Source organism: Aptenodytes patagonicus, chromosome 12 (genome assembly GCF_965638725.1).
Source record: "Aptenodytes patagonicus chromosome 12, bAptPat1.pri.cur, whole genome shotgun sequence".
Lineage (NCBI taxonomy): Eukaryota > Metazoa > Chordata > Aves > Sphenisciformes > Spheniscidae > Aptenodytes > Aptenodytes patagonicus.
The window spans coordinates 4,574,134-4,590,741 of record NC_134960.1 but is presented as its reverse complement, the minus strand read 5'-3'; the positions used below and the strand labels follow the sequence as shown (position 1 = coordinate 4,590,741).

Here is a 16,608-nt window from a genome sequence, read left to right as displayed (position 1 = left end):
CTGTGCTCCTGAGAGCACTGCAGCTTTTGCATTACCAAAAAGCTATAGAAAAGTATTTTTAAAATTACAAGTCACATTTGTACGAGGAGGAATATGTACATGGTAAGGCATCAGCATCGAGTTACAAGAACTCATAAATCAACCCTTGTAAACAAATATTTGAGACGTACTGAGTTACAGATAAAGGAAATCAGAAAAATCTGTGGGTTTTTTTGTTTTGTTTATTGAAATATGAGCAGCAGTATGCAAAAAATATCTTTAAAAACATAACATAGCAAAACCTAATAATATTAAAATTAACAAAATAAAAAGATGTTTAGAGTTAAATGAAAAAACTCATTGCTAGAACTGTGTTTCCTACAATGTAAACAAAAGCATAAAGGTTATGCTTGCAACAAACACAGAAGCAGGTTTATGGAGCAGCACAATAAAGCAACATTATGTTGTAATCTGATGGTTTGGTCTACTGATTTGAGTTCAGAATGGGTTACCTTCCTAAACAGAAGTTTCACAACTACAAAAAAAAAGTTAGTCACGTGTTTGTCTTTTGAAGCAAAACATTTAGAAGATGTTTTGGTTTGTTTTTGTGGGTTGTAGGTTTGGGGTTTTTTTTGCCCCTAAAAACCATCAGCAGCAATACTTTGGGCAACTAAATATCCTGAAAAAACTTATTTCAAACTAGGAGGAAAGCCTGACATTTTAATGTTCTCTAGACTTACACTGCAAGAGTATCTGCCCAAGAATTGACAACTTTCACATTGTAATACTGGGGGGGGGGGGAAATCATAGCTTCAAGCAACACCCGAAAGAATTCCAATATTTTAAACAATTCTACACCAAATCATAACACATGGGCTGTTTCATCATTCTTTTAACTAATGGGCTGTTCCGTTAGATTTGTCTCTCATCAGTCAGTCATACTAGAAAGTTTTATTTTGGTCCTATAGATACCATAACCCAATGTCATCCCTTCACGTACAACTACTTCATGCCTAATGCAATTAAATGAACGTAATACTTACGCAAGGCACTGGATTGACTGCCAGCAAGACTGAAGTCCTCTAAGGAGGAATATCCAAGCTACTATCTTATCTTAGCGACTATAAAAGCAAACCCACAAAGAACTTCAGCATATGCCTGTTCTAGGCTCTTTGCTGGTATTGCCAAAGCCGTTAGTTAATGCTGTGGTTGGTGCAAAGTAGAAAGACGCCCAAAAAGAAGAAAATACTTACACTACAAAAGCCAAAACAGTTTTCACTGAAGAGTAACATTCAGTCTAAGCTGGGCTATACTGGAAAGGCTCCATCTTCCACTACCACACTACTGGCTGATTCAACTTCTCCATCCTTCCATCTAGATCAAGAAGTGACTTATACACAAGTATGCTGCAACAGAAGCAGCACTCTTTACTATTGCTACACTTAAAACGTCATTAGGCTCAAACAGTTCTCATCCAATCCCTCTGTGCATTGATACCCGAATTTTGTATCGGCAGCACAGATAAACTAAACATGATTAGAAACACCATGAACCAGTAGCACACAAAATTTGCTAACTAGAAAGCTCTCAAAAAGTCCTACTTAAAAGGAACAGAAAAGTAGAACATAGACAAACCTTACCGGGTCTGCTCCTGCAAGCCTACCCTGGCAAAATCAGCAGTCACAAGGATATCCCCAGCACTGCATATATTACAGTTCAAGAATATGTACACAAGCAGAAAAATGCCAGAGTACTTTAGTAGTTAATGACAGCATCAGAAGTGGGTTAACTGGATATTACTGCAGAAATTATGGTTCAGTGCACGGGTAAGCCAATCTAACCACAATACTAAGCACCAGCTCTGGCTCACGAACACCCACTTCAGCACCCATTCTTGAGTCATTTAGTTGGCCACATCTAAACATACAAGTGAACAGAGATGAAGCCAGGTGAAAAACATTTTGGATAAAGTAAAATCTTGTACCTACAGCTAAGATCTTTCCTTAATCCAATGTGCCATGACATTTATTATAAAAGCTAGACAAGACAAAAAAAATCCTGTAGTGTCAAATATACATATTCAGCAACTCGACAAAAGTCAGGCCCAGGGAGAAGAAAATAGAAGCCTCATCCTGTGGCCAACCAACTTCGCATCTTATTCGATCAAAAGAACCATCTGTGGGTTGCAGTTGCAAAAAATGAAAGAGAAGACCCAAAGGTGAGCGGCAAATAATGTTATTCCCCTTCTCCTGAAGATGCACTTGTTTGTTTTTAAACACACTTGAGAAACTGCTTAAAAAAACCCAAAGAAACCAAAACACCAAGTAATATAGAAATTCCTGTACAAGAGAACATTAGGGTTCTGCAGAAGTGTTACAGTTTATTCCTTTAAGGCATTTCATAAGAAACATTTTAATGACACGTAAACAATTTTATTCCTTTAAGATCATTTGTTACTTAGGTACCATATGATGCATGATTTCCACATTTGAGCAGAAACTGTCATTCAACAGACGACACAAGAACTTGTGTAAGCAATCAATGTCTCAGGATTGCAGTAATTAACTGCAACACATCTTTTAATAAGTATTTGCATTTTAGAGTTTTCAGCCTCTCCCCCAAACACTGAACCCTTTTCTGAAGAAGTGTTCGGGAAAGGGTAAAAGGAGGGTGGGAAGTTAAAAAATACAACAAGTCTTTTTCGGCATGCAAAGAAATTTTGTATATAATTCACTTCTAATTCTCTTAGAATGTTTCTTTCAGCCTCCTTTTTTAATTATTTAAAGGGGAAAAGTATGCATACGTTAACTGATTTCTTTTAGTGTTTAGTACAGTGTTTAAATTCTCTACTGAGTAATACAACAGCACAGGCAACAGGATTCTTTACATGTGAGAGAGAAATTTCATCATCATATTAATGCAGTCCTTCAATCCCATCAAGCTGCCAACTACAGTTACGAGTCTTCTGATTGAACACCTGCCATCAGGGACAGGATCAAGACCACTGTTTCATGTAGGCTACAAAGAAGTGATTACTTTTGGTCATTACCAACAGGTCTGTATTAAATTACATGATCTGGAAGTAAAAGCTTCTGCATTCAGTTACTAATTTGCTAAGCCACTCACAGTCTTCAAAGAGACTCAAACTCATACTGAAAGTGAATTAAATACAGTGTAATCACTAATACTGCGTAATGTCTACTGAGAGATTAAAAGGCCTAACACAGATCAACTCCAGACAGGCAAAATAAACAGCTAGAACACCAAAAAGAAAACAAAAAACTTATTCCTTCCAAAAAGTAGTAAGCACTGCTATTTACAAATAGTAGTGTTTATGTTAAAATAGAGAAGGGTACCTAAAAAGAAATAGCCTTGGCAACCAAATCCAAACGGCATGAGTGTAAATCAAAGCAAAACAAGAATTACTACTCCAGAAACGTGCAAGATGTTTACCTTGTATCAATTACTATTTAAAACGGTGGTTAAAAGAGCTATTACAAAACTGAAGTGGGAAAAGGCTAAGAACCGCTATTCTGCATTAATATACAGTGTGTTTATGACAGCATTTTCCAATAGACAATACAAGTGTTTTTACACCACTCCAATATTTGTAAAAAGTATATTTCATGTGTACACTTAAAAAAAATCACATTGTTCAATCTGAGGCAAATTAGCCGTAATAAAGTCTAATTTTGCTTATGACAGATGTCAACCTTAAGATGTTAAACTACGCTAAAAATACAGCTTGCAAGCTGGAGCTGCACATGTTCAAACAGTTTCATAAACGTTAAAAAAAATCCCAAACTATGATATGTATTTATTTTCTGAAGTCAGTCTTCATAATTCTTGTCCCTACAGGACAAAACTAAAAAAATTTTCCAGTTAAGACATATGCCTGTTTAGTTCTACTTGAAGGAGGGGAAAAGTGTTCTGAATTTTTCAATAGACTTTTTTTCCCTTAGGGCTCAACTGTCACTTAAGCATCACAAGAACAAATTGAAATGTAAAACTGATTAGCTATACACAATGGAATTGGTCACAAAGGGATTTAAAAAAAAAGTTAAACCGTAAGATCCATTCTCCATATAGCTCACAGTATCCACACTGGAAGTTTCTCTAGAATTAGAATAAGTTCGCTAAAAATAAGGCTGAAGACAAAATTTCAGCACTATGAAACAGATGAGATGGGATTAAGAGGAGAACCCATTTGTGTAAGTACTTTATCCAGCCACTGGAGGGGCCCATGAAGATGAATTTCTATCCAGCATGGAGTGCTCGTGACATCTTGTCGGTGATATTCAGCTCCCCAGCCCTATAAAAATGAACAAAATGTTATCCACCAAGTTAAGAACACGCTTGTCTTTCAAAATAACTGTACTAACAAGAAGCAGGAAATCATGTTTTAAGATACTTATCTGAAGGTAACTCACAATCTAGCAACAGTTCTTATCTAAAGGAAAAAAACTGAGATTGGGAAGGAGCAGCCCGGAGGCTGCACCTGGAAGCCTGAATCAAGTCTTGTCTGCTACAGACTTGGAGCGACTACAAGAGCTCCTCTGCGGAGCGCACTGCTGAGTCAAGAATGACTCCTGGCTATGGCCACATCTCTCTTCTGTTTCTCCCTCCTGCTCCCTATCCTCCACACTCTCAAACTGAGCAGTATTTATCGTAATTGACAAAACGAACAAGACATCTTTTGGACAAGATGCAAAAAAAACCTGGAAGGTCCAAGTCTAGACTCCATGCTAAATATGAAACAGACTGCATCTTGATTAAACAATGTTGAGAAAACACTACTGTGAGAATAACAGCACAGTTTGACTTCATAAATTCAAATCATGTCTTTTTTCCATAATCAATTTTTTAAAAAACATTATCTTTGAAGGAGTTGCAATTTTTTTCTGCAATCACTTACGCTCCTCTCTACTCACATTCTTTTTAGTGGTCTTGTAGTTCACTTTGTTCCTTCAAATTTAGAGCATGAGCTCCAATCTCCTTTAATAAAATTATAGCAACTACAATGATCAAATCCCTGTCCTGCACACTGAAGTAACTAAACATTCAATACAGCAATCTGTGCTCTTCTTTTCTTGCATTGACTTCCCTCTCCCCAAATTAACCATTTTCAACATACTTATCATTGAGAACCACCACATCAGGTCAGAATAGCTTTGCTACATTGTTACGGTGCTAATGTAACTACTGCTGAATACCCAAATCCACAATAAATTTAAATGCCCCCAAAATAATTTGTTTACCTTTACAAAACTCATTCGAATGGTGCACATTTTGGTGAGCTCATATACTGCTTCAAATCCATGGTTGACAGACTGAGCTAAAAGCTGAGCAAACTCCTGATTGTTAAAAATTTTCAGACTGCATCCACTAGGAATCTTGCATACAGTTGTTGGATGAAAGCCATGGTGGTAGTTGCAGTTCCTGCTCTGTACAAATATGCTGCTATCACTTAAACACTCAGCATAGACTTCCCCACCAACATAGTAGAGATGAACTCCTTGAAAACAAAGATAAAAGTGTTTCAAATTACTCCTTTTTTCCTTCCCCAAAAATATAGTACTTAATACAATCCCCTTGAAATCAGAGACAGTAAATTTTCTGTTTGAGGAGCTTTTCAGAAAAGCTCTTTTGCCCACACTATAACATACTTGCTCATTTCAAAATACAGCAGACTTCATTATACATCAGCCACTAGATGTCCTTCTCTCATCAGTTACAGAATAGAATGAAAAAACTACTGCCACACATCAACAGTTATTTCAAGCTATTTTCCTAGAGAACTTACGTGGATTTTAAAACTCCAGTTTTATAAAACTGGTAGCTTCTGCCTATGGCAATTCCAACAGAAATAAGTGTCCTGGGAGAACAGGCAGTGATAGACAAGAATGAGAACGTATATCCATAGTCTGCTCTGATTTTCAATGTATTTTATCAAGCAAAAGGAGAGTTAAGTCAAATTAGTTGCACAATTTAAATACCATCAGGCTTTACAGACCTTAAAATCAACAAAGCCCCTAGATTTATCACATCTGCCTGGATTCAGCTATGTACGTAACTGCTTCCCTCCCTTTACGTTCTGAAGCCTGTATAACACTATTACTCACTAAAAATTAATATATAAAAGCTGACCCTTTCAGCATCAAAACACAGATTCTCATTGCTACTTCAGCTGAGATACTCGCCTGCCTTCTCCCAGATCTTCTCCCTTTCCCCCACCCAGCACTGTTATATGGTTGGGACAGAGTTCAGTTTAAGTCTTCCTTGCAATACCCTGCGAATCCACTGCAGACCATCCCGTGGTTTGCCAGATGAGGCTGCAGCAAGTCAACAGATGCAAGTTAATCTTTCAGACAGCAGCAACTGTTGTGAACATTGCTAGAGCCACTTGGGACTAAGGCAGGATGAAGGTTAAACAGAGGAACCACTGGCTTCATCAACTACAAGCAGCTATCAGAAAATCTGGGGTGGGCAAGAATGCACTTTCACAACACAACCCTGTTCATTTAAAAAGACAGAGACCACCACTTGCTAGCTAAGTTCTTTTGAGTAAAGACCTTCCGAGAGATCTCTGAAGAGGGGAGCTGGCTAATGTAACAGTCTGAGAAGAACACAGATACTTCAAAAATAATCCAACGCACAATTAGAAGTCACTTACACTTGCAATGCAACACTTCTACAGAAAAAAGCTTAGCAAATAGGATTGGGTAGTTTTAAGGAGGCAAAAACCCAAGACCTTCCAAACAAAAGCCATAAATAAATAGTATTTTATCCCAAAACAATCTTAATTGTTCTCAGAACTGTTACCATAAAGCAAAGTCTTAGTTTAATAATTAGTATTAGAGATGTAGCCATTTTAAAGCTTATTGCAGCCAATACCATTCTACAACATGCTGGATCCTTGTTACGGTTCTGACCAGACGCGCAAGATTTCTCCGCCAGTACCACTGAAAGGGGTAAGCCAAAACAAAAGAACCTGACAAACCACCTGCACCCCAGAAATCAATTGTTCCCCTTTATAACATTTACTTTTCTCGGACAACAGCATTGCAGAGCCAAGTTTCCAAGAGATATTAATATAACTCGTGTTCTCCAGATTATCTGCAAATTTTTCCTGTATTTATAGTAGTTTCTAATTAAAAGACTGTTAAGGGACAGGGATGGGTCTTGAAGATATATTAACAAGCAACAGTGACTTTCAACAAACAAAACTCAAGACCAACTGTACCAAATGATCTTAGGTGTTAAAAAGGCCTCTAGATATGTGCAATAGAAATGGGGTTCTCTTCTCAGGACTTAGTTACAAAAAAGGAGATACTCAGAAAAGGAGTACTACGTTGTAAGATAATCCAAGCACATTCCATCGGATGAAAACCGTGCATCTGTACGTACTATCAGCCAAACAGTACGGGAAAACTAGAAGATCTTGCAAAACCTGCTGTCTCCAGGAATCCCTCCCACGCACATACACACCCCATGGATTCACTCAGACAAATGAGCCCTTGCAGTTTTGCATTAGCACTTCAAAGTCCTGCTGCCAACTCATGCAAGATATGTGAGCATACTGTAGACAGCAGCATAATACCTTGCATGAACAACAAAATAAAAATAATCTTTGATATACTGTAAAGTGGTATGAAGAATTTGATTTAAGAAACAGATATAACACAGAATATCAGAAGTCCTGCAATATGTTTCTCGGTGCTGAAACACAAAATTCTACATACAGACTGTCATTAACCATAACAAACAAGCCCCTATGACGACACAGTTTGGTAAGGAAGAGGTAATATTTAATCTTTTAAATTAGCGCTAAAGAAAAATGCATGCAATTCCTAGACTAACTAGAATCAAACTATGCCTAAGTTGTCTTCAGATACTGGAGAGGTAGATAATATATCACAGATTACTTCTACTATTCCTATCTGAGAATAACCATTGTTGCAGTATACAGAAGTTGAAAAAAAAAAAACAAGGACTTAGCTTCTTAATCATGCGTAACACAACTAAGCTTTACCTTTTCCAATATGTCGTCTAGTGTTCTCAATTGTTGAGTTGCGATTAACATTTGAGAGCAAACCTAAGCAGAACCTGTTTTTATTATTGGAGGGATCTGTAAACCCATCTACTAAGACACTTGTAGAAGATGCATGAAAAGCCTCCCCAACACGATTATTTAATTCGTAATACACAATCGAACACCAGTGTTTGGGTTCTTCATAGGCAACAGGCTGAACATCTGAAAATAAGCAAAATGGAAATACCAGTTTACATAAATGTTAAAATATTAAATCTAAAACTGTAAAGCAGGCCTTCCAAAATATCAACAGATAACTAAAAGCTTAGTCAACAGTTATGATGGGCAAGAACAGTCCTGATTGAGATCTTAACGATTTTTACTTTAATGCATTTTAGCTAGTCCATTGATTTTATAATTATTTTCCTATTTTAAGCCTGATATTAAACAAAAAAAACCCCACACAAAAAACCATAGGTGACTATGTGGTATCAGGTGAAACATGATTCTTCTGTCCACTTTTAAAAAAAATCGTTTTAATTGATATTTTGGGACTCAATTTTCAGAGCCTTTGTGCATATACAATTCCAACAGCAGGCAAAGGTAGCAGAAAAGACTAATTCTGAGAAATGAAAAAAAGTTCAACTTCTTGTAAGCCATACTATGCACCTGAGGCTTTAAAAGCAAGAGATGCAAATAAGTGAGGCAAGTTTTATTTCTCAATTCTTTCTGCTACAGCCCCATTTTGCCTTGGAGAAGTGTTTCCACTTGTCAACAAGGTTTACTGCGCCATTTGAAGTTATTCGTTCTATTTGGTCATGAGTTATAAGAAACAAAACTATGTTAATTTTACACCATACTCTACAACTTACCTCTGGTAGATATATTTGGCATGATTTGAGGGATCATTGTATTGCTTGTGTCCATAGACTGAGAATTATCCTGCCCCATTTGATCATCAGGGGGCATATATGCAGGAGGTGGAGTATCAGCTACAAACATGAAAAAATAAGAATAAACCAGAGTAAACCTCAACAATTTAGAGTATTTATTTATTCATTCTAAAGTTGTAAACACACAAAAATACTCTTGAACAAGAGATGTTAAAACATTTGGACCCATTTTCAAAGTAACCTGAAGACAACCCAGCCAGCTGTCTTTACAGCAACCTCCCTCAATAGTTGGATTCTTACCTACGGCACTAATAGCAAGGTTGGACACTTGAGGAAAACTAAGAAATGAGCTTTTTTCTTTTTGCCTTTTCTCTTTAACAACTGCACTCCTGGGCAAAATGACTATAGTTCCCACTTTTTTTTTCCCCCCCCACATGAACGTTAGCTTTCTTGCCTACCGTCTTCTCCGTGTTCAAAAAGAAAGAAGTAGTAGACAAAATAACTTTATTTGCCGTAGCATAACGAAGGCCTAAACCAGGGGTTTTTTTGCTGCTTCTGTAGGCTGAGTTTATTATAAAAGCGTGGATCTCTGCATTCTTCCATTCAGCACAGCAGTCAGCGTACCAACACACTATTATCCCCTATTTCAGAAATTCCCTCCCAATACCATTAATGCATCTGTCCCAGTGATCACAGTCCTTATCCAAGAGGGATAACCCACTGAATGGACACTCTTTTTGCGGCACTGGGCAGCCAGAAAGAACAAAGATGAGGCCACCGAGCCACTGGAAAAATAAATTCTTTCATCTATTAACTTCTTGGCTTTATAAACCACACCAATAACCAGACAGACTCAATAAGGCTTCTTTCCTTTGCCCCTATCAGTTGGTGTTTTTTCCCTATTTTCACGCAAATCGGTTAAGTTCTATCAAAAATTTGCTCTTTTTTTTTTTCCAGTTAAATACCACGTGTCTTTATTCAGAGAAAGACATCGATAAACTTCTTGCTCAGTCTCTTACATCTGCTTTCTTTTCATTGCTAGATATTCTTGTAAAGTATGTATCAGTTATTCTACATTGAAGCCGTGCAAAATAACTCACCACTATAGTATCCATGAAAAAAACATTTGGAAAAGTAAAACTATAACAATTAACTCTGACCAGTGACAAAACTAGGAAGAAAACCCCCTAAAATGTAAGTAGAAAAGCAATTTATTGCAAGTATCACAAATTCCTGAGGTAGTAAGTCACAACAGCACGTGACATCTCAATTATTTTTATTAAGTTGACATTTAGGCTGTACTTACCCGGTAGCTGAAATGGACTAGATGGTCCAGAGCTAGCTGGGGAGCTTGGGTAAGTGCTGCTGGCTGGAGAAGGTGGATAAGGACTGTTTGGCGAAATGGAAAATGGAGTGCTGTTGGGTTGCTGGAAAGAATCTGGAAATGTCGCGTTGTGTGGCATATGTGGTTCATTGTGGCTTAGGTTCCTAAACTGAACTAGTAGACTGTGCTGTGGATTGAATTCACTATGTCTAGGCACTAACACTGGAGGTAGAACTGAAAAAAAAAAAAAACAAACAAAAAACAGGGAAACTTAGATTAAAAACTGAGATAGAAGGAAAGAGATACAAATAACGTGGCTCATCATGAAAATTTCAACACTAGCTGGAGAGGAAAGAGGAGCAGGGGATTCATCATCATGCCTTTACGCCATCCTCTCTCCTTCATTTTTGTTTTTTTACGTTGCACTTCATGGAAGACTCAAACTTTACTCTCACAAAAATCAGAGCAGAAATGCACTTAAATTTCATGCAACTGGAAGCAGACCTATTTTAACAAAGACCTATTTTAGTCCACATGTAGCATGTACCAAAGTAGTGATTTAGAAGTGCAAGACTCGCTGTATGTGTACGTTACCAAATCAGTAAAAATGGAAATACAGTCTATATTACTATAGTCAAACTATATAGTTACATATAGTCCTTTTCACTGAAGACAAACAAAATCTGTACTACAATATACAACTATTGCCAAGCTGGAGTCATAACTTTTAAATTCAAGAGTGCTGGAGTCTGGAATTCAAGTGCTACAGTAGAGCACTTCAGCCGTCTGCAGTAGAGTTACAACCATTTTGTGGAACAACGGAAGCAACTTTTCACTATACTTTCCAGAGCAACATAATTCATCTCTCCCACTCGTAACCACAATCCTCCTCACCTTCTCCCATGGCAACATGCCTTAACAGCAGACTTGCTACCTGACACAAATTTGGTAGGTACCTTGCTCTAACTGATCATCACTCTTGGTTCTGTTCAGCTCTGCTGCCTGCTAATGGGAAATCAAGTGGGCAACACTGCATCCTAGAATATTTTTTTTATCTCCTCAATTCATGTAACTCACTGATGAAATATTAAGCCCCTGAAAGAAGGCTACCAACCTCCTTGCAAGGACTGCGGTTTTTAAACACGTTTCTCAAAGAAACTGAAGTCTTTTGATTACTACTCTCCTATTTTCTTATAAATGAAGTCTTTGCCACTAACTTTAAGGGTAGCAGGCTTAAGAGATCTGTGGGAAAAGTGTGATTTACCACAAAGAAAAACAGCTAGTACAGAATGGACAACACACCTTCCCCAAAACCCCACCAGAAAAGTACACTTTGAACATTCCTCTTCCAAACTCCCCCACACACCCAATGTAATTTGTTCTGCAGTACTGGAGGAGGAGGGAGTGAACAAGGGTGGTTCCTGGAGATGTTGTTCAGTTTTTAGACAGCCATGTTCAAACATACCTGGGCTCTCCACCCTCTTATAGTGGTATGGATTGATGCAGACTTCCTTCTGTTTAGATCCAAAAGGAAATTCACAAATATCCAATGGCTTCAGCTCATGATGGCTTTGTAGATCAGGCCAACGCCAAACACGACAGTAAATTACATGGGGAAGGCCTTTTCTGTGAGAAACTTGAAGTCGTCCATCTAAAGAGCGGGGGATAGTAACACACTTGCTGGGCTGTCCTGGACTGCTCAAGGCTTTCTCCAGTTCTTCCATAGCACCTTTTTTCTTTTTCAGCTTTTTTACCAAAGCGTCAACAGCTTTTTCTGCCCATTTTTCCTCTTCATCTCCTTGTTTCCAGCCCAACAGACGCTTTACAGCTGGGCTAGTAAAGGAGAACAAACTGGCCATTGACGTCATTTGACACAAGTCTTCAAAAGGTTTATTGGGTTTTGTCTGTTGGGGTTTTTTGTTTATTTGTTTTTTCAAATAAATGTCTGTGTACACCAAAAGCAGTTATCGCCACTGATGAGCTGTATTATTTCTTGGAGGCTGACAAATGAACATACAGATGTCAGTGATGAAGTCTTCACATCAGAAATAATGATTGATTCCACCAATTTAGTTCTACTAAAAAGATAAGTTAACAAATAATTAGTAAACAAGTAAAGAATGTGGTAAAACAAAAAGAATGCTTGTTTCCACCCTAGCCATTGCACCTGATTTTGTTCCAAAACAAAATCCCAGAAGTACTAAGACCTCACCCCAAGCTAAATAAAGTAAAACATGATCAGAGTCCCCAGTTCTTGCATTACTGATTAGTGGGAAAAAGGACAGTCAAGGGACCAAAGGGACAGCATGGTTTCTGTTAACAACGTTCCTTAAATCTGTGAGTTTCCTTCAGAAGACATGCTTGGGGAATATGTTTCAAAACTGGTATTATATTCCTATCACAGTGCTTTACCAGAAGACTTAAACTTGCTCTGAAGAAACAGGGAAGAGGCATGGTGGAACCAGTAGTTCCACAGCCAGTACTGCATAGAAGTACTCAGCTGCTCAAATGGATCTTTTATTTCCCAAAAGGAGAAAATATTAAAGCATCTATTTGCTCTTGAGCTCTAATTAGGTACCCCATGCTTTTTGAAGAGTATTAAAAAAAAAATGAGGAAGAAGCTGTAGATAACTAAAAACACCAAAAACAATTAAAAGAAAAACCCAATAAAAACCTCAAACCAACCCCTCCCCAGCCACCACTCAGAAAGGTGGTCAACCTTTTCAGCTGTGGCTATTTTTATGCTGCACTTCCTCATATCTTTTAAGAAGAGTATTTGAGGCACTGGATATTTTTAGCCGTTGGCAAAAAAAGACTTTTCTTTTCCCCAGAAAAAGAGGGGGGAAAAGGCATGGCAGAGTAAGTACTAGAAATGTGACCTTTACTACAAACTGCCTCAGAAAGGAGAGGAGCAGAACAACACTGTGCAACTCAAACTGCGCTCATGAATGGTGGTGTTTTCTACCACTCACCAGCTCTAATGCAAATCCTCCCCCCCCCCCCCCCATTTAAGGAGTAATGATGACAAGAGGAAATGATGTGCTGTGGCAACGAACTGATAAGAACTTGTAAAATCCCTTGTGAATACTAAATAAGCAAGTATAGACAATGAGCAGCTGGCAAAAAGCAAGAGCAGAGCTAAGAGAAAGGATGTCAATAACAAAAGATGCTTCCTTTCTTGCTACAGAGACTGCCAAACAACATTGTCTCTCAACTTTTGATAAACCGTGGTGAATTAGAACACCTAACATACCCCGAGACACCAAATCTGAACATTAAGAGAAAAAGCAGGGCGGGGGGAAGCAAGATTTAAGTACCTCTGTGCTGATTCTCTTACATTGCTACCTTTAATCAAGGGGGTTTTTCCCTCCCACCTTTGACTAACTAAAAGTCATCTGATAAGGCTTTTCTAGGTGTCTAGGCACATTTACAAGCTCAGACACAGGGATGGGTACTTTCCTATAACAGAACCATATATTAAGCATCATCAGCCAAAGACACAGCAACCATCCCTAGAGAAAGCATTCATAATGTCCCACATGTAATCATCCTAGATTTTCTACTGGGGAGGTGGAAGGTGAGGAAAGCAGGGAACTGCCCCAAGGACACTTGGCTACAATGAAGAGTGTAAGTTTAAAAACTTATGAACACCCTTTACAGGAAAAAATCAATTTATTTCACACAGTAGCTTAATCCCATTGGTACTTCTTTGCTTATTCAGCTTTGTTTCAATAATATGGAAAAAACTGGGAAAAGCAAAACAAACAGAAAAACTGTTTGAAGATCTTTCTTCCTAAGCTCTCATAAAAAACAAAATGAAAAAAAGAAATTAAAAGAACAAGAGTCTGTCACTGCTTCAATAAGTCCTCAGAAGAGGGTATTGCAAAAAGAAAAGAAAAAAAACTATTATGTACCACCTTATTTCTTCAGAAATAAGGATGTCTGTACTTTAAGTACAAATTTAGTTCCCTAGAACTATTACACATGAGAACTTTGCACCCTTCAAAGTAACAGGAAATACATAAAGGGAGATAAACTTGGCCACGAACACAGACTAAATTTATTCTTTTACTGAGGATAAAAGTTTAGTGTTCTAAAAAGTAAAAGCTGTTTACAGCCACAATTAACTTACTTCCAAGCCTTGCGTACATTAAATAGCTGTAAGATATCAGCAGTTGCTCACACCCCTAAAAAAGGAAATGAACCCATCTAGAATCTCAGACCAGCAAGACGACAATTAAAAAGTTCTATTTCTGTTTCTCAGCTATGCTTTCAAAGAATCTTAAGAATCATCAAGGCAGAACATACACTGGAAATTCCTATAGTTAAGTCGAGCTCAGAAGAGATGTCAAGAAATGCCTCTTGGCTGTTGCCACTCTGATCTATTCCATTACAGCTGTCCCGTCTATATTATGCAATCAAGTTTACAGATCTATGATTCTATTCTATGATCATGTATAATGTCTTTTTTTTTTTTTTAGTATTTCAAACACGGTAACATGCAGCAACTAGGAATGAAATTTTACTGGTTGTATATCATTTCAACATCATTTACCCACAAGTATGCTCATGGAATAAACAAGCTAACTAAAAGCAAAGAAAGCTGGAACAGCTCTACTAAAATGATGCTTTGCAGTAACTAGTATTTGTAGGGCAACTATTGAGAGAATTTTGATAAATGACTCTGTCCTATAAACTATGATTTTAGAAATAATCTGCTTGGACTAAGTAACATAATTAGCTATAAAAACTTTACACTAGTCTGAATACCTATCAACAAAAGCAAAACCTAGTAGAACAAGTACTCCAGAACCATCATAACAGATTTGATCAAAACTGTTTCAACTTCTTAAAAAAAAGTTTCCACATACATGCTTGTACTATAACCACTGAAAAACGAGACTGTTGAAGTTCAAAACTTTAATAGCATTTACTGTAAATCCATTCTGGCCTTCAAGGCTTTCAAGACTTCTGCTGAAGTGTATTTTTACCTGTTCAAGAACAGCAAGGGCAAAAAAGAAACCCTGCAACAAACTGATAGGCTTTGCGAGGTACAAATGGACACCGAATTTATCTAATTATAGGCCTTTCAGAAGTTCATTCTGAAAGGCAAAAATACTGACGGGTTACAGCTTTTGCTTTTTCTTAAGAAAACAAGGTAGTATTAAAAAGCTTCATGAATTATTTGTAGACTAAAAGTGCTCCCTTCTTTGGAGCTATTTCAGGTCACAAAGCTGCAGGTTCAGGCATTTATGTAGAACCCAAACATTTTCATGTAGAAACTGCGACTCTTGTAGGGTTTTAAAATTTCTGAATGAATGGCATAAACCACATTTAGAACATTTACTTGCATTTGATGTAATTTCAGCATCTAATTTTTGAAAGCTTTCTAAGTAATCACGACATCTGCTAGGAACAATTTCACCAGATCATCTATATTTACAATCAATTTCTTCCAAGGCTTTAAAAGTGCATGTCATGAGCTGTGATTGCAGTACAACAGTACATCACTAAGATTTGAGCACAGAAACAAATGCTTTAGAGAGTCACATTTTCATTCATAGTATTGCACAAATTACTCGTATTGTTGCACCTCTGGACGCAGCTGGTAACAACTTTCAGGGGGAAAAAAGCTTTCTTAGATTTCCTTAAGAGGCAGAGGGTCTATTATGCATTACCTTCTTTTATTAAATAACTTCTCAACTGAGCTACAAGAAAACATCGGCTGAAATACACGTTATTACATTTAAAAGAAACAGTTGCAAACACTCTTTAAAGCGTGAGTGTCATGCATTGCATGGGGTAGCATGAGGGGGCTTTTAATCGGTGAATATAAAAGGAATTAATCACTGTATCAAAATTAGACTTTGGGGCATGCATTATTTATACATTTAAAGTTCTTGTTAATGACTACAGCAAATGAAAGGAAACTAGTTGTGTGAACAGGTCCATTGTTTGAACCCCTTCTTAACACCTCATCAAGCCAGCTAGCTATAAACAAAGTTGGTTAACAGCAGAACTTACAAATTACATTTCATTTGTGAAGATGGGAGAAAGAGACTATCTTTCATCTACCATCACAAATACTGAGTGAGTGAACTACCTTTTGGTTCCTTCTGAGATTTTCTTAGCCTACTATATTAAACTGGCAAGTTTAGCAGATTAATTTGATTCGCTACCAAGGAATCTTCCTCTGGCTAACAGGGCCTGAGCGGGACTCACAGCAGAACAGATCAATATAAAATTACATACGATATATTTATTTTAATGAGATGCACTTTTTATGCGACATGTTCTGCCATCGATTCCAAACTAGTTTCCCGCCTGCAAAATCTAAATTTAAAGTACCATTAACCAAGCAACCCATCACCCCAACCAGC

The 16,608-nt window shown here is 37.5% G+C and overlaps 1 protein-coding gene across 2 annotated transcripts in view; it reads right to left on the bottom strand.

The window, feature by feature from the left end:
* Window positions 1-2,333: 2,333 nt before the first annotated feature.
* Window positions 2,334-16,608, bottom strand: part of SMAD5 (SMAD family member 5) — a 28,159-nt gene continuing 13,884 nt past the window's right edge. For both annotated transcript variants that reach the window (XM_076349617.1, XM_076349616.1), the window contains exons 2-7: window positions 11,694-12,306; window positions 10,211-10,462; window positions 8,884-9,003; window positions 8,012-8,233; window positions 5,238-5,494; window positions 2,334-4,291 (exon numbers count right to left, since the gene is read on the bottom strand). In XM_076349617.1, the coding sequence (XP_076205732.1) occupies window positions 4,148-4,291; window positions 5,238-5,494; window positions 8,012-8,233; window positions 8,884-9,003; window positions 10,211-10,462; window positions 11,694-12,096 (1,398 nt within the window). In that variant the 5' untranslated portion in view covers window positions 12,097-12,306 and the 3' untranslated portion in view covers window positions 2,334-4,147. The remainder of the gene's footprint in view (window positions 4,292-5,237; window positions 5,495-8,011; window positions 8,234-8,883; window positions 9,004-10,210; window positions 10,463-11,693; window positions 12,307-16,608) is intronic.